This window comes from Cygnus atratus, chromosome 18 (assembly GCF_013377495.2).
Source record: "Cygnus atratus isolate AKBS03 ecotype Queensland, Australia chromosome 18, CAtr_DNAZoo_HiC_assembly, whole genome shotgun sequence".
NCBI classification, from domain to species: Eukaryota; Metazoa; Chordata; class Aves; order Anseriformes; family Anatidae; genus Cygnus; species Cygnus atratus.
Genome location: NC_066379.1, coordinates 3,560,865 through 3,586,914, shown reverse-complemented (window position 1 = coordinate 3,586,914; position 26,050 = coordinate 3,560,865). Strand labels below are relative to the sequence as shown.

Sequence of the window (26,050 nt, the reverse complement as noted above, 5' to 3'; positions counted from 1 at the left end):
CATAACCTGCTCCCACCAGCTCTCTCTTCCAGGCAGACAGGGAGCAAGGTGCACAAGTTTCTTCTGCCAGCCACAACCCACCCCAACAGCCCGCTCTCCTTGGAAACTGTAAGAAGCTGCTTGCTGAGATGTACTAAGACAATGCAATATTGAGTGTATGGAATTTATGGAAAAGGTCTGCCGTGTGATCAGGAAAAGCTCCTGATCTATGGTCCTTTAGAACATACTACGTGATCCACTCAGCCAAAAAGCTGAGTATATCTGTAGTAAATCCTGATTTGTAGTGTGAACTTTTATTTAACATTAATTAAAATTCTAAAATAGGAACACTTCATAAGTAGGGAAGCATAGCTTTTAAGCCTATTAGCTAAATGTCACAACCACCTGTAATAGCATAGGAAAGTGATCATTACGGAACTCTAATAGGTTAAATGTTATTCTTCTATCAGGTGGCCTAGAGAGATTATTGGTAAGAGCTACAAATCAGCTGTGAAAACTTCCAGACCTATTCTATACAAAGAGCTCTAAGACAATGTGCAAAGTGCCTGTGGATCAGGAAGCAACACAGACACGTTACAGTGGACAACAGCGATACAGAATCACAACGTTTTGTTCTGTTAACTTTCTAAATTACGACAGTCCAGTCTATCAGCCAGGGAGCCCACTCCGATTTGCAAGAGTTTCTTCACATATCAAACAAAGCTCATGGACTGCTTCTAAGTAAACAAAAACCATAAGAAAACAGAGGTTTCTTGTCTTCAGGGGTAGGAAGAAAAAAAAAAAGGCAGGTCAGATGGAATTATGCTTCAGGCTGAACACAATACTTCACAGGCTGCCTGTGAGATTAACCTAACCTAAATAGTGACTTAACGGACATGGATGTGAACTTGGCTATGTTACTTACAGTCAGCAACAAACCTTAAAAACTACTTGTATAAATATTTGTGCAATAATCCAACCTTAAAGCCATTTAGACATTTTTACTTACACAGTACAGTAAAATTTCCAGTGTACAAGAGCATGATCAAACTTCAAGCACATTTCAAGCACAATTCAGACTCTAACATCCTGTAGGATTAGATTTAATCTGTGTTTTTTCCACTTACTTCAACATCCAATCAGTCATTTATCTATATTTGTTTGCTTATTTGCTTTCTGTACCTGTCACTATACAATTACCAAACAATTAAACCATCTTTTTTTTTTTTTTTTTTCGGGGGTGTAGGGGGTGTCTATAGGGCAGAAAACCAGAAAAATATCAAGTCAATCAATATATGTATCTGTGTATTTTAAGGTTTATATTAATATATGTGTAAAAGTATGTTTTAATTGCTCATAATTCATGCAGAAGATAACCTTAAAAAGCAAATATTAATCTTTTAAAAAGTAGCCTTCACATTAGCATGCTCTCTTTGTACTCTTTTATTCGCCCCCGCACTCTCTGGGGTATATATTCTGAAATTTCACGCATACCATAAAGTATCTTTGGAATGTTACAGTATAATTGTTTAGAGAAACATTTAATGGATGAGTAAGCATCAAGAGGCCATGGCTAAGGGAAGAGAAAAGTTAAAATGCTAGAAGCATTTTGCATTGAATGATCTCAGCGTGAGGACAGGGTATAGACATTCGATCCAAAAATCTGGTATTGACTCAAGCAATATAAAACCAGCAGCCAGCACCACAGCATATGAAGCCATTCAACCACCTAACAAAACATCTGTTCCCACCCACCTCTTTCAAACTGGACTTTAGTCACTGCCTAGTAAAGCAATCAAATGCTACATGATATTATTAATAACATAAATATTATGATAGGGGATTACATGATCTTGACAGCTGCTTTTTTTTTTCTTAATGGTCACTGTTTCCCAATTTACAGCACAAATAATTTGTACGTACGTGATATAGAAATGCAACAGAAGTAACTGGAAAAAAAAGCTGGGCACTGAGTACAGAGACAGCTAAAAAAAGCTGAACATTCTTTCACTACAGGAAACTGCTGGAGACAATATGCTGTAAATTAAAGCCAATTTTCCCAAATTCCCTGAAGGACTGCTCCTCCCATGGATTCTACAAATCCCTCAGCAGAGGCCCATCATGAGAATTTTCTTGGGACTTATTTCCTGAAAAAAGGTTTTAAAAGTACACCCAAAATTAAATGTATGGTTTATCACGATGAAGGGAGCAACCCCCTCACAGGCCTAACCTTACACAGTTGTTTCATATCCTGATCATTAGAGAACAGCTGAAATAGTTTTTACTCCCAGTTCCTCCGCCTACCTATACTTTAAGTCAAGAAAAAGCAAAATAATTACATCCCTACCTGAATTTTTGATCAGAATAATGGATACTGCGGCAGGAGAAGAGACATATGCCAACATGTACTGCTCTGGAAATCAAGCAGTTCTTTTAGCACCAGAATTAGGAAAGCCAAGCTTCATATAGACTTGCATCACAGCTGATCATGGGTTGCAGCTGAAGCTTGTCTTATAACTGAGCACCTAAATTCTCTGTCCAAGTGGATTATGTGGTTCTTAACATACGAATTCTAGCTGCTGCAGTACAGTCTCATCTATTTAGCTTTGCACTTCCATAAAATTTTGAGAAACCTACAGGCTTTGAGGAACTACTATTTCTATGTTAAATCTGGCGGAGAACAGGTAACAGGTTCAAATACAAAACAGGAACACAATCAGAGTGATTGTATAAATCTCATCTTGTTTAGAAACCCATCAATAAGTAGCATGTTCTGTTATGCAGCCTTCTAGTTCCTGTCCCAATATATTTTCCAAAATTCCTTATCTAGTTGTAAAATGTGTGAATCTAAATCATACATAAAAATAATGGATTTCACATGCTGTTTGATTAAATCTTCAAGAGATATTTGTAGGCACATAAGACTGCACGGGACTTCCCACGTCACTGAATTTGTACCTTACTATCAGAAGCAGCACACCAGAAAATTTCTTCCAGAAAACTTGCAGCCCCATCTTAAAACTAGTTTTCATTTTGCACCCCTCAACTGACTGGACTCTAAGTAATCTTAAAATTAGCGTACTTTTTTAAATCTCTGGCTTAACTCATTAAAGGCTCCATCCAGTGGCCATTTCAAGATAGATAAGCACATCAAATCGTGTAGGACAAGCTTCTACATTGCATACTCTAGTTTTTGTCTTCCCTTCCCTGCACATAGTGATGTGCTATTACTGTGTATCCAGATACCACTGTCAGATAAATTAATGGTTTTAAACCTATAATTTTTTCTAATGCCATACTCAAAGGCAATTCCAAATATTCCACTGGGTAAGTTTTCCTGTAACTACTTTCATTTGGTGAATTATAGAGAACCTTAATACCACTGCTGATTTTAAAACAAAGTCTACAGATTACTTCCTGTGTTACAACAACCATACCAGAGCCTTTGAGTATGTCTTTGGGGGCTATGGTAATGGGGAACACAACACAGTTTACAATGAAGTCTAACAAACATGGATACGTTAATCTTTTCAGCCACTTAAATCCAGGAAAATCAAAAGCAAATGTCTTCCTACCATAGCATCACAAAACCCAATCCCAAATACTTGAATCATAACGCCTGCTGGGATGTTTTCTGCTAACCATCCATTAGATTTCTTATAATACTCAGTACACACATTCCTCCACAAGCTGGATTGATTTCTTCAGTTTAACTTGTTTTTGCCAAAGTCTCTTTTAGTTCAGCATTGGCTGCCTGCCTAACGAAACAACCTTTCTTTATGCCAAAACTGTCATCTCTGGTCGTACAAGATGCATCTTACTTAGACGCATGTACAATGAGCACTATGTTTAATGCCTGAAGAACCGCTATTTTGAAATGATCTCTAGCAACACTTAAACAGATAAAGAAGTAGTCAGTACCTAAACCCCATGGAGAAAAAAAGTCTTCTAAAGAAAGATTTTTTTTTTCATTTTGTATTGAAATATATTTTAAAATGAAAACCCTAAACCAATTATTAGAACATGAGTATATATGTTTAGCCACAGACAGCAGTGAGAAAAGTAAGGCTCACTCTGAACCTCCAGTTGAACGCTTCAATCTCACTCAGTGTGAAGTCATCATTACATAATGATCATATGTACCAGTAACATTTCTCTTACTCAAAACTCTAGCATTTAAATTATAAACACCTGATAATCTTGATAAATTATCAAGTGTTGCTAATGAACAACAAAAAATAAATAACAAAATAAACCTCTCACTGTATTTTTCTGCCATAATTTCAGTCACAGCTAAAACATGAATACCTGTGTAAGAAGCTGTTCTTCAGTCAGATTATTGATCCAACGAGTGTACCGTTCAGTAGACATTGGTGGCTCTCTTCTGACTTGGCAACCAACAATCTAAGGCAAAATGAAATGAACGCTGTGTGAACTGCTCTGCACCCACATGGCAGCAAAACAAGATCACAAAATCGGCATTCAAAACATGGGAAATCCAAGAATTAAGATCATCGTCTGAAAATTAAGAATACAGAATCTTAAGAATTAAGATTATAAATCTGAAAACCTCCATCCTGTAATCACCAAAGCTAGAAGCAAGAGAAACTATGATCTAATCCAATATTAACAAACCTTAAAAAGGTGGAACTGTAAAACCAATGCTGAGAATTAATGTGAGAAAGAAAAGCTGGTTGATGGAAAATATGAAGACAATTCAAAATGTAATTTAGAAACAAAAATTTCTGAGACTCTACACGCTTACTAATATCCTCATTTCTCTGTTTCTTTAGTAGTACATCATATTTACACACACACACACACAACACCTCTGGCTTTTCTTACTCTTTTCTAGTTTGAGCTTTGGAAGGCAGGTATTATCGATGAATGAAACACCTCTGATGTAGTTACTATAAAGATGAAGTTAAGATTTCACTCTAATTTCTCCTCCCTTACATACTGGATAGTATCATTATCTAGATAATGATATCATTATACATATGTAGCAGTCCTATACTTGAATCATATATGGAATTAGAGGAACACAGAGGAAGAGGGGGATTAATATGCTTAAAACTCAAGTAAAATGTTCTCCAAAATGTTCTCCATAGTAGTATCTTTAAGTTCACTTTTTCTTAAAATTACCTAAATATGCTCTCTATATACATACACATTTTTATTTCCACAAGGCTTTCTAATTATTTTTAAAACCTGTACTTTCACAAGCACATGAAAAAAAAAGAATCCTTCTCCAAAGAAAACAAATGACAATTCCTTTCTTAAAAGCAAAGGAACAAAACAGCCACAGTTGGTGCTCCTAGTGACCTCTCGGAAGACTTCCACAGCTGTACCAAACCTATAAGCAGGGCACATAAAAGCTAGCATCTCCCTCCTGCAGAAGACAGTACTGTAAAACATCATTTATCCACGTTCTTCAATTATAATGACTTTGCAGCAAAATATACTTAACAGTATAAATGCATATTATTGAGAACAGCTGCATTTTGATCTTGCAACACAGCAGGAAAATAACTATAAATGCCTACCAAAGCTAGCACTTTGTAAGAAGTGAGGAAAATAACTATAAATGCCTAACAAAGCTGGCACTTTGTAAGAAGTGAAATGTTCGCACTTCCCTCTACCCTACCATAACAGTGAAATGTTTTGCACAGCACAAAGACTTCCTGCTTTCTTTTCATTTTTTAGAACCAAGATCACTCAAGACTGCTTTTAGCATCATCTTAAGAGGTATGTTTTACAGACAGATCTTAAAATTGTCACTATGCAATCAAACTTATTCCTGGATCCTCAGCCAAAAAAATCCAACTTTTTCCCTCTTTAGTGGTACTATTCCTCTCTCAATGGGACTCTGATTCGTGACTAGCATTCTTGCCTTACACGGCTGCAAGATAAGTATCACCCACACAGAGCAACACATCCTGACCCTTCAGTACGGCTCCTGTACAGCACAGCTCATTTAACTAGCTTCTTTCATCCAACCAGAAGCGGGTTTATTTCGAGTACAAATGGCTTCCTCTGGTTCCCCGGTGTAAGGTGTGGCATCAGAAGCAACGCACACCGGTTCCCATTTCCTCCATGTCTCACAGAGCTCTTTTATATTCACTTCACTGAATATTTCCTTTTAAATTCAAGTGAAAAGTTTTTCACTGTTGCTTCTTTCACAAATTTTAAAATACATCAATGAAATCCCTGCTGGCCTATTTTACATCCATTCAGACTCAGAAAGTAAAAGAAACTCTCCATATTAGAAATTTTCTTTTCAATATTTTGAGTATCCACTTCCATACAAAAATTGAGTTCATCCAAGAATCAATTTTTTGATCTAATTAGGCAAATTTATTTTTATTATTACAAATGCTAACTATATACCTGTACCTAGATAAAACTACATTATACAAGAAATGCAGTACATATCAGATTCCAAGTAGGAACATGCTGTGATGCAGTATTAATACGCCTTGTATAGTAAACAGTAACATGAACTGTAAAAAAATATTTTTTCTGGCTCGTGGCAAAGGACTATGGCTCTTCATGGAACAACAAAACTCTAATCAGCACAGAAAAACATGACAACCCTTTCTGCTACCACATTAGATAATTCATTTTCTAGACAGACAATGCCTTTGTATCATATATTAAATATGGCTTACAGCTTATTGAGCTGTTTACTTAAATAAGCACTAGCCTCTCTGCAAGGAAATACCAAATAATTTATAATTTATCGCAGCAAGAAATGGTGATGGATAAGAAATATTAAGATCACAAAATAGTTTTCTGGTTTTACCTTAACTACCAACAAATACATATTCTGAAAAGCCATACAAGTAACTTTAAAAATTATAAAGGTCTAGGTGGTCTCAGATAGAATGCTACTTTGACATCTTAGGATACATCTATGGTTAGGCATGTGAATCTCTCCTCTCTATTAACTGTCACTTCAATGATTAGGAGTGAAGTTAATAAAGCATATCTAAGATTATTAGAATCAGGCATGGTATGTACTTTATGCCACTAAATTTAAACATTTTAGGAGTTAGAGCACTGTAAAACTAATAAAACCAGCACAAAATAACTATAATTAAAACGGTCAACTTAATAAAATAAAACTAGAATAATTGGGTCCTCCATGAAACAGATTCTCTAAATTGGTCACAGCATGCTGGGCTAGCCATAACGTGCAAACTATAAATCTAACGAGCATGTTCAACTACTTGTTGATCAATACAAAATTCAGGGTTCTGATGACATTCAGAGGAACTAGATTATTACATACATTACAAAACTGTACTACGAGCACATGCACTGTTCTGTGAGTTACAAAATTGTTCCACTGAAATACAAGAGTATTGCTTGCATATCTGATACGTGTATAAATCAAGTGTTCTATACCCAGCAGCAACAACAGCCATCAAATTACATGCCAGAACTTGTTCCAACTTTTCACTAGTGTTTGCTTTTAAATGCAACGTCCAGAAAGAGAGCTTTCTTACTTTCATCATTTTAGAGTTTTATGTTTCCCTCGCACATATAAATGGAAAAAGAAGTGGGTGACAGGAAGCACAAATTAAATGAGTTGACAGTAATTAAAAACAACACATTTTCTGCAGATGTGGCTTTTTTTTTTTTTTTTTTTTTTACATCACTACAATTTCTTCTAACACAAAGAATCTCTCTTATTCGGGAGACAGCCTATGGGATCAGAACCCTCCTGTCATACTAAAGAGGAAATAAGGATGAAAAACTAATTGGTCTCCAATTTTATCCATCCAATTTTTTCCATCTTAGTTTTATAAAAAGGGGAACTGAACAAAGAGAAGCAAAAGCATAAATTCTCTATAAGGTATTAGGCACCTAGTGTCCACTATATACATATATAAATAAAACATATGTAAATATACATATGCTTGTACACATACATACAAACAACATATTCTATGATTCTATGAACATACAAACTGACAATCAAGGACTTAATATTCATAGAAACATAGAGTGGATTGGGTTGGAAGGGACCTTAAAGAACACCTAAATCCAACCCCCCTGCCATGGGCAGGGACACCTCCCACTAGACCAGGTTGCTCAAAGCCCCATCCAGTCTGGCCATAAACACTTCCAGGGATGGGGCATCCAAAACTTCTCTAGGCAAAATTCATTTTCCGTAAAATCTGAAACAGCAATCTGGAGATATCCCTTTTGTTCATACAAGGAGCTTAGAATGACTGGACTCCTAATCAGAGTTCTTCAATTACAAGTCTAAAATTACATGGGTGAACCCAGGTTTTCTAAAAGTCACAGAACCCATGCTGGAGCAGGGACCACGTACTGGTACCATATGCCGTACAGTCCACTCTAGTAGTCTAACCACCAACCTAACCTTCACAACTTGGAAATTCTGAAGCCCAAAAATCCTACCAGAGCCATTTCATAAATCCTTCTGTGCATCTTAGTATTGTCACTGCACAGTTCACTGAATAACCTGCCAGACTGAAACAGGAACATGCTAGACATACCAGAGGGTTCCTAGGCTCTGCTCATTTACACCCAAATCTCTCCTTTAGTTAACACAGGGCTTTATGAAGTCTCACCAAAGTTTTCAGCATTCTATTCAACCATCCCTTCATTAAATTAATTTGAATTGTTATGTAGAAATCTACTATGGAAAGAGAAATCCTATACTGTCTCAGTTTTTTTTTTTTTTTTTTTTTTTTTAATTTTTAAGTAGTCTTATGGAATAGTGCTTATAGAGTAATAGTTACTTGCCCAGGCATGACCCAGCAGAATTCTGCCAGATCACCGATTTCTCACTGGAAACATGATTAACACAATTTTCTACCAGTTCTTTTTTGTAATTTAATCACAGTAACTAGGAGTTTCTCATGCTAACTGGAATGATTGTAAAACTAATATTTAACTATTAAAATACCTAAGTATTGAACGATATTTTCGGCCAATGGTAATAAGCAGCTTCACTCATTTAACTAAATGTGAACAGATGATTACACTTATTAATTTGTTCCTTCACCCAATTAAAAGATAAAGATTATTAGGAATTATATGCTTAAATCTCTTTCATTTGCAGAATACTGGAGCAAGGAAGCAGGATTGTGTTGAAGAAATTTATCAGCTCCATTTTCAGTTCTGCTTCTTACTATTGTTACCTACAGCAAGTAATTAAAGCTCTAACTCTATCTAAATCCATAATTTATAAAAATATAATGGGGTGTATATAGTTAGGGTATTATAGGATGATATTCCATCAAATTGCAATGGTGCTATATTAAGAACCTGTCCGTAAAATGCTAATCATTATAGAAGTAAAATTGTGTCAATAATAATCATGATTGCTCAGGCTTGATTTGACTGCTGTAGATGAAAGGAGATTTACAAAATACAGCTATTTACCGAGCAGACTTTACATTGAGTTCCCACGCAAGTACATGGTCATCACAGTAACTGAAAGGCTACTTTACTGAACAACAACCTTACATGGCACAGTAACTGCTAAACAGACTAGATATTTATACCAACCATCAGCATTTTGGATTTTAATCTTACTAGAAACAAGACTTTAAACTGATGTTACTACAAGTACTAAAAGATCTTATTTAACTTATATTGTGTTTGTCTTGAGGCCAGGACCTTTTATTTTTTAATGCAGCAGAATCATTAGAGCCACTAGTATCTTCAATCATTTAAAAAGGCTCGGCTCTTGTGACCATTACTTACTGTAATCAACAAGGAAAATAAATGAAAGGAATATTTTTATGTCATTAAAATCTTTCCAATATGATATACTTAGGAAAGAAGGTGTTAAAATACATTTCCTTTTTTCTCTCCAATACACGAAACCTGTGAGGTATTTGCATTAGGTATAAAGATACAAAACAAACTACTAGACTATTTAAAGTTCTTTCAGTAAATATAAAAATGTGTTAATAGTGCTGACTCCCCAGTGAAGTCCCTTAGGTCAGATGAGTATCAATTTCTGCAGATGTTCTTATCTTGTAGCAGTCTTTATTTTATTTTTATTTTCCTTCAAAAGAACACCCGTTAAACTTTCTTTTTAGCACTGGTTCAAGTCCAAAGTCCACAACAGGATGTTACATGTTTATTTTCAGCAAATAAAAAAGAGTAATTAAAAACCAAGCACGTATGAATGTACTTCAGCAAATTCACATAAAACCCAAGAAGTCAAAGCATTGCAATCAGAATGAGTACTGCTGAGCATCACATCATGCATACGTTTTAAAAGAACGTTGTCAAATATACAAAATCATGAAGTAGGAACACAGTATTTTTGGAAAAACTTCAAGTATCACTGAAGAGATACTGCAGCAAGTCCGAACAGGGAAGTGTGATAATTCAGACTGTGTTCAATTATGACAGAACACAAATTTAAGAAGTTTCTGAAACTTTTTTTTTTTTTTAAAGGTGAAGGAGTAAGCCCCTGTGCTTTTGATGACTAGTTTGGCTAGGAAAAAGTACCAGGCCTCAGAAACCCTCATTCAAAATCTTCCATCGAGGGATAAACAAGATCTAAGGGCTCAACCTTTACAAGTAAGGCTACTGCACATGCAATCTTAACTTGTTGCAAATTAAGTAAACACTCTGGATCCTGACAAAATGTTTAAACAACCAGTTCTTTGCATAAGGCTTAGGAACAATCATTGATAGCAATAATGTTTGCACGACTGCAATTTTAAAACCAAGTTGTGTCTGTAGCTCCACAAAATATGATTGGATTAATAATAGTTATTACCACAGCGAAATATCTATGAGGAGTAGGGGATCTTACTTTTCAAATGTTTTGTACTTCAATATAGTTTTTTAAATGAAATATTCTGAAAGTCTACATAATCAGACATTTATCAATATTTAACAACAATCCAGTAACAACAATCATTTGATGGGTTTATTGGCACATGGAGGCCGTATTAAACAAAAATTTAATCACAAAGTGGTGCAAGTTGGGATGTTTCTCATTTGGAATATTTGATAAAACGTAGAAAAGACTTAAACTGACATCATGACTTCGAAAATGCACTGTGGTTTTCCAGAAATACCAGATTAAACAGAATCTTAAGGAAGCTGTCTAATAAAAAGTAAAGACACAGCTGAACTCCAGCAATCTAGGTGATTTACATGGAAAGGCCCAATTAATGAAAAACACTGTAAGAATAATTCTCACATTGTTAAAGAAATTATTCATATTGGATAGTCACATAAATTTTCCACAGACTGGAGAAAAAAATTTAAGACAATGCAGTATACTGGAACTCAGTACACAGTATTGAAATTCTAATGACCAGAATACTTATACTAGTTCATGAAAACATTTATCTATACTCTTTATTCTCCTGGATGAAAATTAAACTGATTTTGGACAATTGAGAATTTTAATCACCCCAGGAATAGAATTTCATTTTCCACTCTGTCTATGCCAAATATGGACCAGAGATTCCTCAGTTCTCCTTAAGCCCATTTACTGGGGCAAATTCCTGCTAACAGGTTTAAGCAAATGAATTTGATCTAGCCGCCTATCAAGACATGCCAGTATCCAATTCATTTCTCTTCAATAGATGTTCTGCGAATTAATGCTTATATTAAAACTAAACTCTAGATGCACTGCTTGCTAGAACATGCCTGGGCAACGCACACCGACCTACCTCAAACGTGCTGAGTAAGGGAGACAGGAGAGCTTATGCAAATTAACTAAGGAGAAACAAAGATTACTTAAGCTCTACATGATGAAGATTTTAATCAAGTTCATGCCCAAAATAAAAGCATTTATCAAAGAACAATCTGCTAAGCTATCTGCATGACCTGGAAGATGAAACACCAACAGGGAGATTGGTAAAACCTGGACTTCAGTAGAAGACAGAACGAGAGATTACCAACAGCCACCAGCACGTTACACACACAAAGAACAGAATTTAAATGGAGGTACTTTTCTATCACACCAAATGGAGGTAGCATTTCAACATTATGAAATTATGTTTAATGACAGTTTAGTGAAACTTCACATACGCTTATTATCTTTTCACACCTGAAAAATTACATACGTGCTCTCACCTCATTTTGCATACAGACTAAAGCACTGTCTAATTTAAGTAGAGAAAAGGCACTCATCTCTCAGAAATAAAGGCTCTCACTACAGAAAAACGTTGCTAAACCCTTCCTTAAAAAAAGCAGATGAGGAATGGCATAGTACAGAACATATTTCCACTGTGTAATGTCATACTGCTATCCAAATTTGCTGAATAGTTCATGAACACTTTCAGACTTCAGGTCACTTCCCAATGAGTTTACTAAAGACTTGCAACTCCAATGGAGCGGCAAACCAATTCTACATTTTCATGAGTTTTGGTTTAGGGAAAAAATAAGTACCAGGTATAATTGTATGAAAATCCACACAAGATTTAGAGCGTCTCAATTCTGATTAGTACTAGGCAACAAAAGACTATTTTAAGAATAAGATGTAGGTACAGGAGACATGCATTATCTCAGTTTTGCCAGCTCTAGCCATGCAAAGAAGTCTATCTTGTCCATTAGAGCAAACCCTTGTCTAAGTGCAAAGTAATTACCAGACTGCATAATAATCATTTTGACTCCCAAGAGAAAGTACACAGATGAGGCACAGCATGCAGTCTGAAGGGCAATCTGTTTTTTCAGGACTACTCCAACATTAGACTAATAAGAAGATACAGCAAACAAAAGGCTTTAAGATCTTTCAGAGGTGACCAAACTCTGTTGGTATGTGGAATGTAATCACTACACACTGACTGCCAATACTCCCAAACTGCTACTGTTGACTGCTAGTTTATAAGGTGGCCTCCGTCTTTATTTTTCTTCCCATTTTTATTTTTTATCCCATTCTCCCCTTTCATCATGAAGCAGCCTGGTCTGGCATGAAATAAATAAAACAATCCCGTCTTTATTCCAGACTTGTGATAATAAGCAGAAACAAAGGAGCCCCATTAATTTGATACATTAAGGCACAGCTGCTCAGCAAAATGCTACAGTGAAAAGTTTCTGCTGTACAAGACAGTGCTCTCAGGAGTGATGTTGCACTCAAATTCTATCACAAGAGTTTCTACATGTGCAGTTGCATATCTGAGATAAGTTGGATGTGAACACAACGTGTGATGGATGAGAAGACAATGTGTTCAATATTCAGCAAAACAAGACACTTAGAACAAACTATTTACATGCACCATTCTATTTGTATACAAAACAATCAGAGCACACTCTCACTTAAAGAGCTGCTCTGCTATGCAGGACTGTGCATGGAAACTGGTCCAGACTACCTAGAAGTACCTCCCTCCCCCCAAGGACAAGAGCTAGATCTAAAATTTGGAACTCACTGACAGACGATATAAAAATGCCTATTAATCTTTTTGCAATCAGAACATTGCAATGCTCAATATTTTTAAGCCATTCCCAGTGTTCCCATGGATTAATATATAAAACCCCAGTCTCATAACAATACAGCAACAATTGAAACATTGTCATCCTTCAGGTATTTTGAAAAAGAATTAAATATCATCATCATGACAGCCACCTAAAAAATCAGAATGTTGCTCTTAAAAGTTCTGTTCCACATTAAAATGAATAGTCTTAGTGGTGCACGAAGTAGACATTATTTATACCTGTAAGAGAGGATCTACTCATTTTATTGTATAATGTTTCTGTTATGTATAATCTTTCTGTTGCTACTGAGAAAATCTTACAATTTCAAATATTGGTTTAAATGAATAAGGTGGAAACTAAAAGGACTGACATAATCAATTATTATTAGAGTGGAGTCAGATCCATTTAGTTACAGAAAAAGGAAATGAAATGCTTGTTCCTCCAGTAGAGAAAAGAAAAAAAAATAGTGACCTCTAACCAGATGCACAGTGCTAAATAAGGAACAGGTAAAGAAAACGGAGAAGAGAAAAAACACTGTCTTTCAAACATGTAATAGAAATATACAACAGGTCTAGGCAAGTAGAATGGCAGGGTACAATAACAATGCAAAAAACTAATCTACTAGAACATAACTTTCAATATCAAGAATTGTATGTGTCTGGGCCAAAGAAAATAAGAAAAGAAAGTAAGACTTCATTTCTAAGTTTAGTTAATTTTGGATGCTCAGAGGGGGTGGGGAGGAAGACACACTGCTGTGGCCTGAAGTTGTGCCTTAAAGACAGGATCAAGCTCCACTACTTCGTTCATTTGTTCATTTCTCTAATTCATTTGTTGGCTGCACAATATTTGTTTACCGCTTCCCCAGGGGCAGATGAGCAGGTCTGCGAACTAGCAGCATTACTCCAGTTTGCTCAATCCAATCGACTACCTGAGGGTCACATTAACCAAAGATATGTACAATTTAGTCAGTTGTTCAACAGATTCAGATAATGCAATAGGTTACAATTGCCTTAGGTGTTACAGCTCTTGACCTAAATCCAAGCTACAGCATATGCCAAGTATTTGCTTTAGAGATGCAAAACAGTGAGAATTTCTCATTGAAAAAAATGCAAACAGTATCTCAATGTTCTCTCACATGCCTAAATATCCTGTATGTTTGGGAAAGAGACTAGTAATTTTAAAACAAAAGAAAGGTGTTCACTCTGACACTTGTACAAATCCACCTCTTATTCAGCCAGTGAAAAGAAAAGGAAATAACCCAGACTGTGATGCCAGCTGTTGGGAAGACAAGGGATACAGTGAGGAAGAGCTTGTTTATTTTCTAAGCAATTCTACAGAAAGAAAGATATAAAAATTGGACACTGTATACTGTTCATGTGTAGTCATATTGCGAGGGCACACATATTCCCAAATTCAACACTGATGAGCGGAAGAGTAAACACTTCACCATGCCAAGACAACAATGTGGTGTCCAAAAAACATTCAGTATGGCTCTAAGATAGATGAGAAAGTGAATGGATTTTGACTGTAAACAGTACATCTCCTTTTAGCACCCCTTTTTGTTCCATCCACTATCTGGAATCCTTAGGAAAACTGAAACACTGGAAGAGTACTCGGGGCCACATCACTCTTAGAAGCCTCCACAAGTGGTAGAGTAGTTTGGCAAACTGTGGTCAGGTACCTACAACATAGATGAAAAACTTTCCAGAAAAGTTTTATAACACTGTTCAAGCTCTACAAGAACATATTCAAAGCACATCCACCGATTTCACCCTGGCATGCCCACAGCAGGTCCTGATGCAGACACTCTGCAACAAGACAGCCTGGGAGCAGATGCAGCCAGCAAGCTCATCTGTCTTTGAAACAAAAAGCCCTGGGAATTCTTAAAGGGACTTTGCCCAATACAATACTTTGCCCAAATTCAATAACAGAATGTATGTGGATCATAGGTGTGAAAGAGTGCATCATTCACGTCTGTGTGCGCATGTGGTTTAGGCAACCATACTGGAAGTGTACATTTCCTGGGCTACTCCAAATTCAGAAGCCTTTTTCAATAGAACTCTAGTATATACACAACATCAGAACTTCTCCAGAAGTAAAATAAAATAGGAAGGTCTGAATTTCTCAGAACCAGTGGAAATGTGATTTGAATCTTTTCACTTACTAGCTGCCAACAAAGCATACATGATTTGTGATGGGTAATCCTGGATAAATGGGATAAGAGCAATAAATAGAATAGATGCTGCTAAAAACCAGAGTGAGAAATTTTAGTAACACAATCATTCATTATCTAGTAACAAAGTCATTCATTATCTGATAAGAGCATAAGCAACTTGAAGGCACATGCATATGCTGCATAAGTGCACATCTGCACTAGACAAGTAGAGCCAAAAGGTTGGTAGCTATCATATTATCAATAGTCTCAAAAACTTGTATCCTCTGAGGGCGTCCTATTTATAGAATCCCTGTCAACAGGACCTAGACATAATGTAATATATTTGTATATTCACCAGGAGGTCGGGATGACAGTGGTTCTAGAGAGCTACTAATACATCATGATTTTACTGAATGTAATTTGCATTTTCAGATCCAAAACCCTCTACTGTAAATGTTACCAACAACAGGATATCTCTGTCCTACAGGATTTTTATTTTTTTGAAAGTCCTCAAGATAAGAAAAGCTCAAGAGAGTTGAGCGGAACTTTTGTTCTGGCTTTTTCAAAGCTTGATTAAGTAGTCCACAACACAGGAAATTAGACTGATAAAGCTATGGGCTTCTGCAGTGTTACTCCAGTTAACTCCACTACCTGATCCTGGGAGCAAGCCAAGACACCACTTTCTTTGAAGAACACCCAGCTGAGGAGTCATTCCAAAGGCATCCAGAATCTTCGGTGCCACTGTCTATTGACCAGACTTCAAGTCAGGGTAAGGCAGTCTACACTTCACAATAACATGGATGAGGAAGAACCTCAGGGATTAGTTAGGTTCTAGAAGAAATTTCCTCTTGGTGGAGAAAGTTGGAGATTTTTCTTACTCGTAGATCTCTGTTAGTAACAATAGGTTTCAGTAGACTGAAACCTACAATATTAGAGGCTACTGGGAATACTAGTCTCCAAATCGGGCTCTTGGTAACAACTTGCATGGCTAGGAATAGAAACAAAATTTCTGAAAGTACATTGAGACTACATTAAGTCAAAATTAAACTATAAATCCAGGTCAGGACAAGTTGCAAAATACTGGAAAGTCCAAGTCTGCAAATTCGAATTTCAGGAACAAACCAAAAAAGCTCACTGCTTCACAGGCATTTCTTAAGCTTCTGCTTTCCACTGCCCCTCCACTACGCTAAAGTCAGAACTTCAAAAACGGAACAGAACCTTATTCAAACCTCCCCATACATCTTCCAAAGCCAGAAAATTGATTGGTGTGATGATTCTGAAGGGAGAAAAGAGATCACTTTGTAAAGAATAGCAGACCACCCTGACATTGGTCTGTGTATTTGTGGATAGGTTCTCACTTATTTTCTTAAGATAGCTGAAGTTGTGTCAGAACCGTTGGGGGTCTCCGGACCAAACTGATGTATTTACTCCTTAGGAGCAGCTGGAGATGTTCCCATTTTTCCTTTCAGGCCTTTGAATTAAGAGTTCTGGAATACACAGTATTAATCCAGAAGGGATTCTTCACATAGGCATCTCTTCCTACACGTGCTACATCTATGACATATGAGGAGCACACACATCTTATCATTTTTCTTAAGACCTCAGGCCTTTTTTTCCATTCATTTGTGAGAATTTTTTACATTTCCCTGAATTGAAGATTTTCTGTGTTAATATGTCAGATAACTGAAAAGTGGAAACCCTGATTTCCCATACTAAGTCAGACTGACTCCAGACAATTTTATTTAGAGAAGTGCAAAGCCCAAGTTAAGCTTTGTAAATAGACAAGTAGTACCACCCTAAAACAGGACCACAGCTTTAGATGAGTTTAGAGCCTAGGAAGAACAAGTTTGTGTTGGTTAGAATATATCATGAAGACATACCCTTCAGTCTGTTCAGGCACTCATTACTATTTATTTAATTGCCACTTAATGGCTCATACCTAATGTTGTTAGACACTAAATTATAACAGAATATAAACAAAACAGTTGAAGTGTTTTTTAAATAGACTACAAACTGTTTAGTTGAAATTAGTCTAATTAAAAAAGTCTCAATAGACAGATACAGAAGTCATACAAGCAAGAAATACGATAGCTCCTAACACTGGTCTCCACAGAGCAAGCTAACTGGATCAACTTGCCTCTCCGGTTCTTTGGCATTTTACTACAGAATTACATTAACTGATTCATATCAGAACAAAAACAACTTTCCATGTATCTTTTTATTAATGTTCATAATATGAACTAGGTTAACTGCTACTCAGGTGCTACTAAAACTATAATTTCATAAATTACATTGTAAGGATTATCAGATTTCATCAGAGACCTAGTACAGGTGTTGCGATGAGCAGGTACACATCCCACCACTAAGCAGCAGGTTGTTTGGCAGGGATTCCTTAGCTGAAACAACCGCAATAATCTCTACTTTGAAGTTGGTGTTTTGGGAGGAAAAGTTCAAAGTGTTTAATTCCCAGACAGCAATAATCTTCAAACTGTCCATTTTGTTCCAAGAACTGCAGGAAATAGCTTCTTCACAGACCAAGTCAAATACCCTTTCTTTACCAGAAACCTCTGGCACACAGTTTTAACACCTCTGACATTTTCTCTTGTGAGATTTATTTCATTTCTGCCAATTTTTGCCAAACATTGTTGACAGAAGTACAAACTCAGTTTTCAGGTTTATAAAGGAATGTATATGTCAGTAATATTGACAAAAAGTAACTGTCATAGAAAATTATTTTTGTTTATTATTTTCAGGTAAGGAGTACATATACACAAATTCTCTCCAAGGGATACTTGACTTAATCACAGAAATTGATTTAACATCGCAATCAGACAGGTCATAAAACAACTCTTTCATAGATTGCTTCTGAGTTCATGTCACAAGAATAAATAATGTCATCCTACTTAATAATGTTTTCTTTTGCAGACACCAAGGAAAAACATCGATTTAACTGTAGGCCAGTTTATTAATGATAACACATGCATTCCTTACAGTTTCTTAAATATTTCAAACAGTTAAACCATACTTGTAGCTGATCCTTTGTAGCTTTTCACATTACCTTGGAGGGCTATATAAAAAAGACATTCTCCTTTAAGTTATATACACTAAGGAAACCTGTATACTTATTTGAAAAAGAGTATCACAGTCATAATGACGTTTGGTTTACTATACAGCGAAAAACAGAGGAAAAGAAATTCAATCAAAGCTACTATTCAGTGCAAGGATTAAAAATAAAGGAAAAGAATACACTGTGTATTGCTCTGCCTCCACCAGACCTACTGTGAAATTTTCATATCCTTTTAAAGATGTATCCGGCACTCTGTAAAAGAAAAAAAAGAAAAGCACAAACACACACAAGAAAGTACTCACACTGTTTGGGTGTTGAATGGCAGCTTCGTACTGCAGTCTAACCCGCTGGGGCATCATCACATCATCCTGCAATAAATAGCACACTGTTACTGAATATAAAAAGGGTCACAGTACAGTACTCAGATACACATTAGAATATGCTGTTAAGTTAACATCATTTTACTGGCTTGCAGTTAGATGTACAAATGGAACAAATATGAAAGTCACTGTGCCCATTGCTTGTTTCTTTCAAAGAGCCGGAAGTAACACATTTGCATCTAACTTCTTCAATGCCTGTGAGCAAGTGGAGTTAAAAATGAGAAAGAGCATTTTTAAAATGCATTCTTATTTTCATCTGCTACTTTGATTCAACCTCAATAGATTAAAATACATTAAAAAACATTCCACTAAAGTTTCTCCAAGTAAGCTTTCAGTGCCTTCTTTAAAACACATAAAGTGAAAATACATATGTAATTAGGAAAGAAGAGAACAAACAGAGGAGTATATGGTAGGATGATAGTCACCAACAAGAAGTAAAACCATTTATAAAGTACAAATATCAATAAAACAGATATAGCTAATAACATGATCAACTCAAAAAGTTCTTCATTTAAATGAAGCCCTCATTTCATGTGCAAACTAAGATTCTTGCTTTCTAATATACATTCCCATTCAAAGCACACAAGCTTACTAATCAAGCAGATAGGCTACAAACTTGTGTCCATACAGACTGACAGAATAAGGAGACAAGTCTAAAACAGTCTAGGGTATCTGCTAGTAGTGTAAAAGCTGAAGACGTTAAATGATCTTGCTGTTGTCACCTAAAAGCACACACAACGAGAGATTAAAGTTGTGTGTTAACCAGATTCATCAGAATCTTCCAGTCATAGCTGTGTATAGGTTGAGTTCTCAAACTTTAACCAACATCAAAGAGTAAAAAAAACCCTACTTTGTAGGTCTCTGATTTTCCAAGTAATACTTGCACATGTGTCTACAAAACCCAGCAAAACACTTAGTTGTACCAGTTTTCCACAATGCAAGTCAATCTCCAGTCAGGTAAGAATCACTAGCAGTGCAATATATAGAATAAGACTTTTCTTTCCTAGATTTAGTCTTTCAGTGATTTCTGAGATAGCATTACTTATCAACAATAATCTTATTACTTATCAACAACAATAATCAACAATAATCGTATTACTTAACAATAATCTTATCACCAACAATCCCCAATAGCATTAGTTATCAATAGGAGTTAAAAGATCAAATGCATCAGTGATAGAAATACAGACTGACTACAACCAAGCGAAGCATATTCTTGAGCAGTGCGACAACTCTGAGTGCAAACACTGAAGAGGTAACAAAACTTGAAACCTGCAGCACTCAAAACACAGTTAACACTCTTAGCGGGCTAAGCTCAATCCTGTTCAAATTGGAAATGACCTAACTACTACATGACAGATGTTGCAATCAACGCATTTCTTACGGGCACTCGTACATTTTACATTTCTAAAGATACCCCACATCTCTTTAACCACAAGGTCTAATAGCCATATACTGGCAGTGGATGTGGATAAGGAACTAACCTTGCTTAAAAGCATGAGATTCGAGACATGCTGGCAATATGAAGAAACATTCTTTGCGGTCTGGGGTGTACCGAGTCTCTCTTATACACTGGTTAAAGCTAATACAACCTGTTTCTCCTCAGTGTATTTCCAAACATTTCTAGCTTATCAGGCAAACATAATTCATGGTTGGTTCTTGTTCCTGAGTTCCTGGTCTACATCCATTCTTTCACTGTTCCTCATGCTAAAATTATTCAAAGGAGATTCCTGCTAAAGCCAAAATACAAGTATTGAATTTCCAAAAACTTTCACATTAAAACTTTCAGTCAAATCAACAGCAAGATTAGTGCTTGGATAAGTAGGGCTTGGAGGGTTGAATGACCTTGATATAAAGGTGACACTACAGTCTTATCAAAATCAACAGGAGGATGAAAAGAGTTTTAGAAGTAGCTCCAACTATTTAACACAATTGAAGGTTAAAGATAAAACAATAGAATAATAAAACTGACTCTTGTGGCATGCAAGTTCTTAAAAGAAGAAAGAGAGATACTGGCAAAAGCATTTTTCTGTATTCAGGATATGTTTAGTAAAAATATAAGAGATTTTAATCATTTTCAAAACCAACAGTGGAAAAAATCTGATTTCTCAGCCTTTATTATAAAGGGAGAATAAAGCTCTCTACAACAGTTACTTCAAAACTTCAAAACTTACTTCAAAACAATAATATTTGCCAGCTAATCTACTTTATCAATTCATCAAGCAAACATTATAGCAAAACATTTACCCTTGCCCATAAGAACAACAATAATCATATTTCTCTGTACACCACAGAGCTGTTTTTTGTTTTTTTTTTTTTTTTAAATTAAAATCTGGTTTTCATACAAAATATAGGAGTTACATTGTAACTGAGCTTTGTTCACACCTTGTTGTCTTCTTGTTAAATCCCTAAAAACCAAGAATGCAGAAAGAAATCCATCCAAAACTGAGGAATGAAAATGCTTAGAACAATGTTACTTTTATCTCTTACAATACACAACGTAAGCTCTTGTGCTAAAAGGTTCCAGTTATGATCCTGCACAAGAGATAAATTTAATCAGAACTCATACATTCACAAAGATGAAAAATAATCAACTTGATTTAAATAATCCAAATGAAATCCAGTATTCCATTCACCATACAGGTCAACGTTACGTTTTTACAAGCAGACAGCTTGGTCTGTTTCCCCCTAACAAAGCACTATGTCATGTGGACGCTATTGGCAAAACTAACAAGACTACAGATTTGGGTCTTAGGCTATCACCAAGATCATCAGTATTATGTAAAATCCAGCTTAAGAGGGAGCACTATGACCGCAAAAACTTTAAAATGCTTTTTAAGAAAATAAATACATTTTTGTTCTCTAATATTCCGAAACTAGGAACTCTTACCCTGAGTGACCTTTATCCTTTATTTAAAATATTAAATAAAAAAAAATCTCTCCATTTATTTATCAGTTATTATTTAAAAGTTTTACACAGATGATGCATTGCTGTTTAGTTCTGTGATTCTTCCTGGGTTTATAGAAAGATGAAAAAAAAAACAGTAGTTTAAAACAATCCCAAATAAAATAAAGCAATCAAATGATGAGGAAGAACATCACAAAATATAAATCACATCCCAGACAAAACTGTGTCACTTCATCCACCTAGCTTTTTAATACTCAGGCTGGACAGCTATGAAAAAAGAAAGCTAACTGCAAAATCCAACTTCAACACACTTTAAAGATTCTTTACTATGATAAAGCAGAAAAGAGAAAATAATCCTGAAGAAATAGTTTTTAGTAATGAGGTTGCATTCTATGTCAGTGTTTAAAAAAATAGAAAAAAAAGAAAGAATAAAGAAAGAAGGAATTGAGTTCTAATGAGTAAAAGCAAAAAGACTATGCCACGAAATCAGAGCACTTTACAAATTTGTCAATTTCATAGGCCAGTGATAGATAGCAGTGAGAACTCAACCTCACACTGTACTGGTAAGAACTTAGGGAGTTTAACCAGTAGTAGATAACTAAGATGTTAAATTTATACAGCTGTACATTACATAATCACAGATATCCTATCAAAGATATTGTATTTATGATATTGAATTCAGCAACTGTTGACAGATATTGGTTTCTACCATCAACAGTTTGGACGTTTTTTGTTTAAAACTGAGAACAAAAGTTGAATAATCAGACCATTTTTCAAAATAATTTTCCCTCATGCCACGTCAGACAAAAAAGTGCACATCTGAATCTAGCTGCAAAAGTATATTTAGTCTGTTTAGAAAAAACATACTACTGAATTTAGAAAAAGATGCTGTTTAGAAAACAGACTACATTTAGAAATAGCAAAGTACATTCAGTCCGTTTCTGTCTCCTAGATGTAATTAGGGAAGATAAGGCTAGCAGTAAATTACATTGAATTTTAGCGGAAACTTCTGTTAAACTTCCCTTTTTTTAAAAAAAATTAAATATTCATTTTTCCCTGTTAACATGAAAGCGTCTAAAGGTCGTCTCTTGGCAGATAGAAGGCAGACAGGATGAAGAGAGATTTCCCCTCACTGAAAGAATGGACAAAAGAACATATTTAAAATAATGTTCGATAAATATGCTTCCACTAAGTATGTACTTACAATAGGATAAGGAAATAAAAATAATTTTTGAGTAAATCTACTTTCAGGTGACTACATTCCCCAAACTTTAGAAAAAAATTACAAAAAATCTCAGGTAATAGCTGGGTTTACTGCCAGCTAAATACGTACATATATACGATGCAAACAATGCCAAACAGGTAAATGACAAGCAATAAAGCAATATAAACAAAAGCCTACATTAGGAACTGAAAATAACCCAGATTTTGTAGGAATTTTGTTGATTACAAACATGTTTCCTGTTCTCCAGTGTCCATTCTGAGTAGGGAAACAATTTGCTGAAAGATGGGAGAATGAAAAGGACTTTATTTCACATGAAAAGCCAGCAGGGATTTCTAAACAAGCCCAGATGTGTTTCTGCCAGTGGGAGGCCGTGATCTCCATCACCTTTCAGTCAGGCAGGCATTCTGCCCGCTCACGGTCCTACCCAATACATCCCTTCTGCAGAAAGCTGCCTTGCTCCTGTCAAGTTCTACACCACTTACAGATGCTGCAGGACCAGAACAGCTCATTACACAGCTATCAGCTACGTTGTTTTCCTTCCAACCAGAGGCAAGCATTCGTCATAAACACACGCAATTTACTCTGAGCTAGTTGTTTTACTTTCCTTGTATGTTTAGTCAAAGAAAAGGAAATCTAAGTCAATAATCCAAGTTTAAAGATACTTTTCAAAGCTGTTGTTGCTTTATTATTTGTTTCTTAAATCATTCTGGATAAATTTAAATGACAAACATCCACTGGCTTCTTCAACCAGGCAGGCTGTCTGGACCACACTGAACTCCACAGTGATAACGATGATTTTCCCTTGAAAGTGTTTTTTTTACTGCAGAAAGTAAAGACAAAACATACAACAGAACATACAATACATGCTTTCTTTTTAAAAGCTCATAAATAATACACGAATTAAAGCTCAGTACTGAAGTGCTTCCTTAAGCTCACGTTATAGACTCTGCATCAAACACTTTTGCAAATTTCTTCATGTTGCTCAAAAAAAAAAAAAAAAAAAAGGCTGATACACTCCATCCTGGCAATAACAGCCCTTTCTTTCCCTTGCAGCTATTGCCCCTAAAACACAACCTGCAGCAACACCAGAAGGATCATCAGATTCACTAAGAAACGACATGGCATCTCCAAAGTCTTTCAATCCATCAAACGGGCGTTCATTTACCCTGCACCTGCTCAGACTATAGGTGAAATCCTTCTTCACTGTTGTTCCGTACAACTCCTTTTGCCAGGGAAGTAAAAGGCCTAAAGCCTCCACAAACCGGGCCTGTCGACAGGACTACCAAAGCAAATATGCTCATCATCGTCAGTTTTCCAGAAGCAGTGTTTTTAAAGAAGCCCCATGCTATCCAACCCATTAAAATCACGCACACAAATTCCACGCACGTCTCACCTGAGCAGAACACACACACTGTCAGCACTTGCAATATCAGAGGAAAAAAAAAAAAGCTTCCCTTCTGTTTCTACTTCTGAACTACCTTGAGAAAGAAAGGGACAACAAAGGAACCACTTCCAAGGTTAAGAAGCTGACTTCATGGTGCACCATTTCTTTCTTGAACATGTCAAGAAAGAGTCCTATATCGGAAGACATGTTCAGTGATCTTATGCACCTGACTGACTGGCACATTCCACCAGCATAAAATTATTTAAAGTCTTCCTATGGAATCTTTTACTTCAGCATGACTATCAATTGATGGGAAATTTTTGACATCAAGGCAATTCCCACCTTGGTGCGTTTGTGCAGCAAATGCAGACATATGCTGTTCTATACCTAACATTTCTGAGGTCACTGGGGATAAATTTTGGATCTTTCTCACAGTTGGATCACTGAAAAAAAGCATGGGAGTGCTTACAGACAAGGGAAACAAGTCATTCACACTGCAAAGTCGGTGAACTCAGACCGGAGTAAAATCCTCCCCGTCAATTTCAACCACCCCCTCTAACTAATAATCTGATGAAGGAGTGTGTAGGGAGCTTATGGCAGCCAAATTCTAAAGGTTTGGTTATTTATGAAACAGACAAGTAACATTTCACATTCCAGACAGGTACATTTAATCCATCTTTAATACCGTTATGTAAAAACATATATGTAAGAGGAATGATGCCTTCAAGTACTTCTTGTTTGTTTGTGTCGTCCCGCTCCCCCTTTTTTTTTTTTTTTTTAATATTTTCGTTCTCCTTAGTGATTCAGAAAAACATACAACTCTTCGGGGGAGAGGGAGCTTCTGGTAATGGAGTTCACCACTACATCCATTCACCTGCTGATTGAGTAACACTTTCTCTCAGTTTTTAATTTGGGGATCAAATTTGCAAGGAATATTATGTCACAACAACAATAAAAAAGCAAATACATGAAGTCTGATCACTGCTGCATTTTCTAGCCTATACAAATGGTAATTTCCATGAAAGTATTTCAAAAGGTTATTAATGCCTGCAGAGTAACTTAAAACGGCAACTTCCAAAACCAGCAAGTGAAGGAGCCTATAAAACCAAGCAGCTATTTTAATAACTGAAAACTAGCTTGAAGGCTGGAGGTCCCCGAAGCATACCAAGCAGCTAGCTGAGGCCCAACCACCTTCTCCCAAGACCTTTAAGAACACCCCTCACTGAAATGTTTTTGAACCTGAAATTCAAGACAAGCTTATGCACTATTTGACAGCAACACTGACATTCTGCAACTGAAATCCTAAAAGCAAATGTCACAAATGGGAAAGCACAGGTCGGCAGCTGCCAATTCAAACAGCAGAACGCTGACTCTGATGGTCCACCCTCAGTTTGGTGAATAAAGCTCAGCTGCTTCCCTGTGCAGGGACAGCACGGCACAGTCACAACTCTTAACTGGCTAAGTAAGAATCTTGCAAACAGCAATGTATTGCCAACAGAGCCTTTCAAAGGACTAAAACAA

General features: G+C 36.1%; 1 protein-coding gene across 3 annotated transcripts in view; it reads right to left on the bottom strand.

The window, feature by feature from the left end:
- Window positions 1–26,050, bottom strand: part of B3GNTL1 (UDP-GlcNAc:betaGal beta-1,3-N-acetylglucosaminyltransferase like 1) — a 124,301-nt gene that overhangs the window by 84,370 nt on the left and 13,881 nt on the right. For 2 of the 3 annotated variants that reach the window (XM_035561862.2, XM_035561859.2), the window contains exons 5-6: window positions 18,935–19,000; window positions 4,288–4,383 (exon numbers count right to left, since the gene is read on the bottom strand). In XM_035561862.2, the coding sequence (XP_035417755.1) occupies window positions 4,288–4,383; window positions 18,935–19,000 (162 nt within the window). The remainder of the gene's footprint in view (window positions 1–4,287; window positions 4,384–18,934; window positions 19,001–26,050) is intronic. The other variant, XM_035561861.2, reaches the window with a different exon arrangement.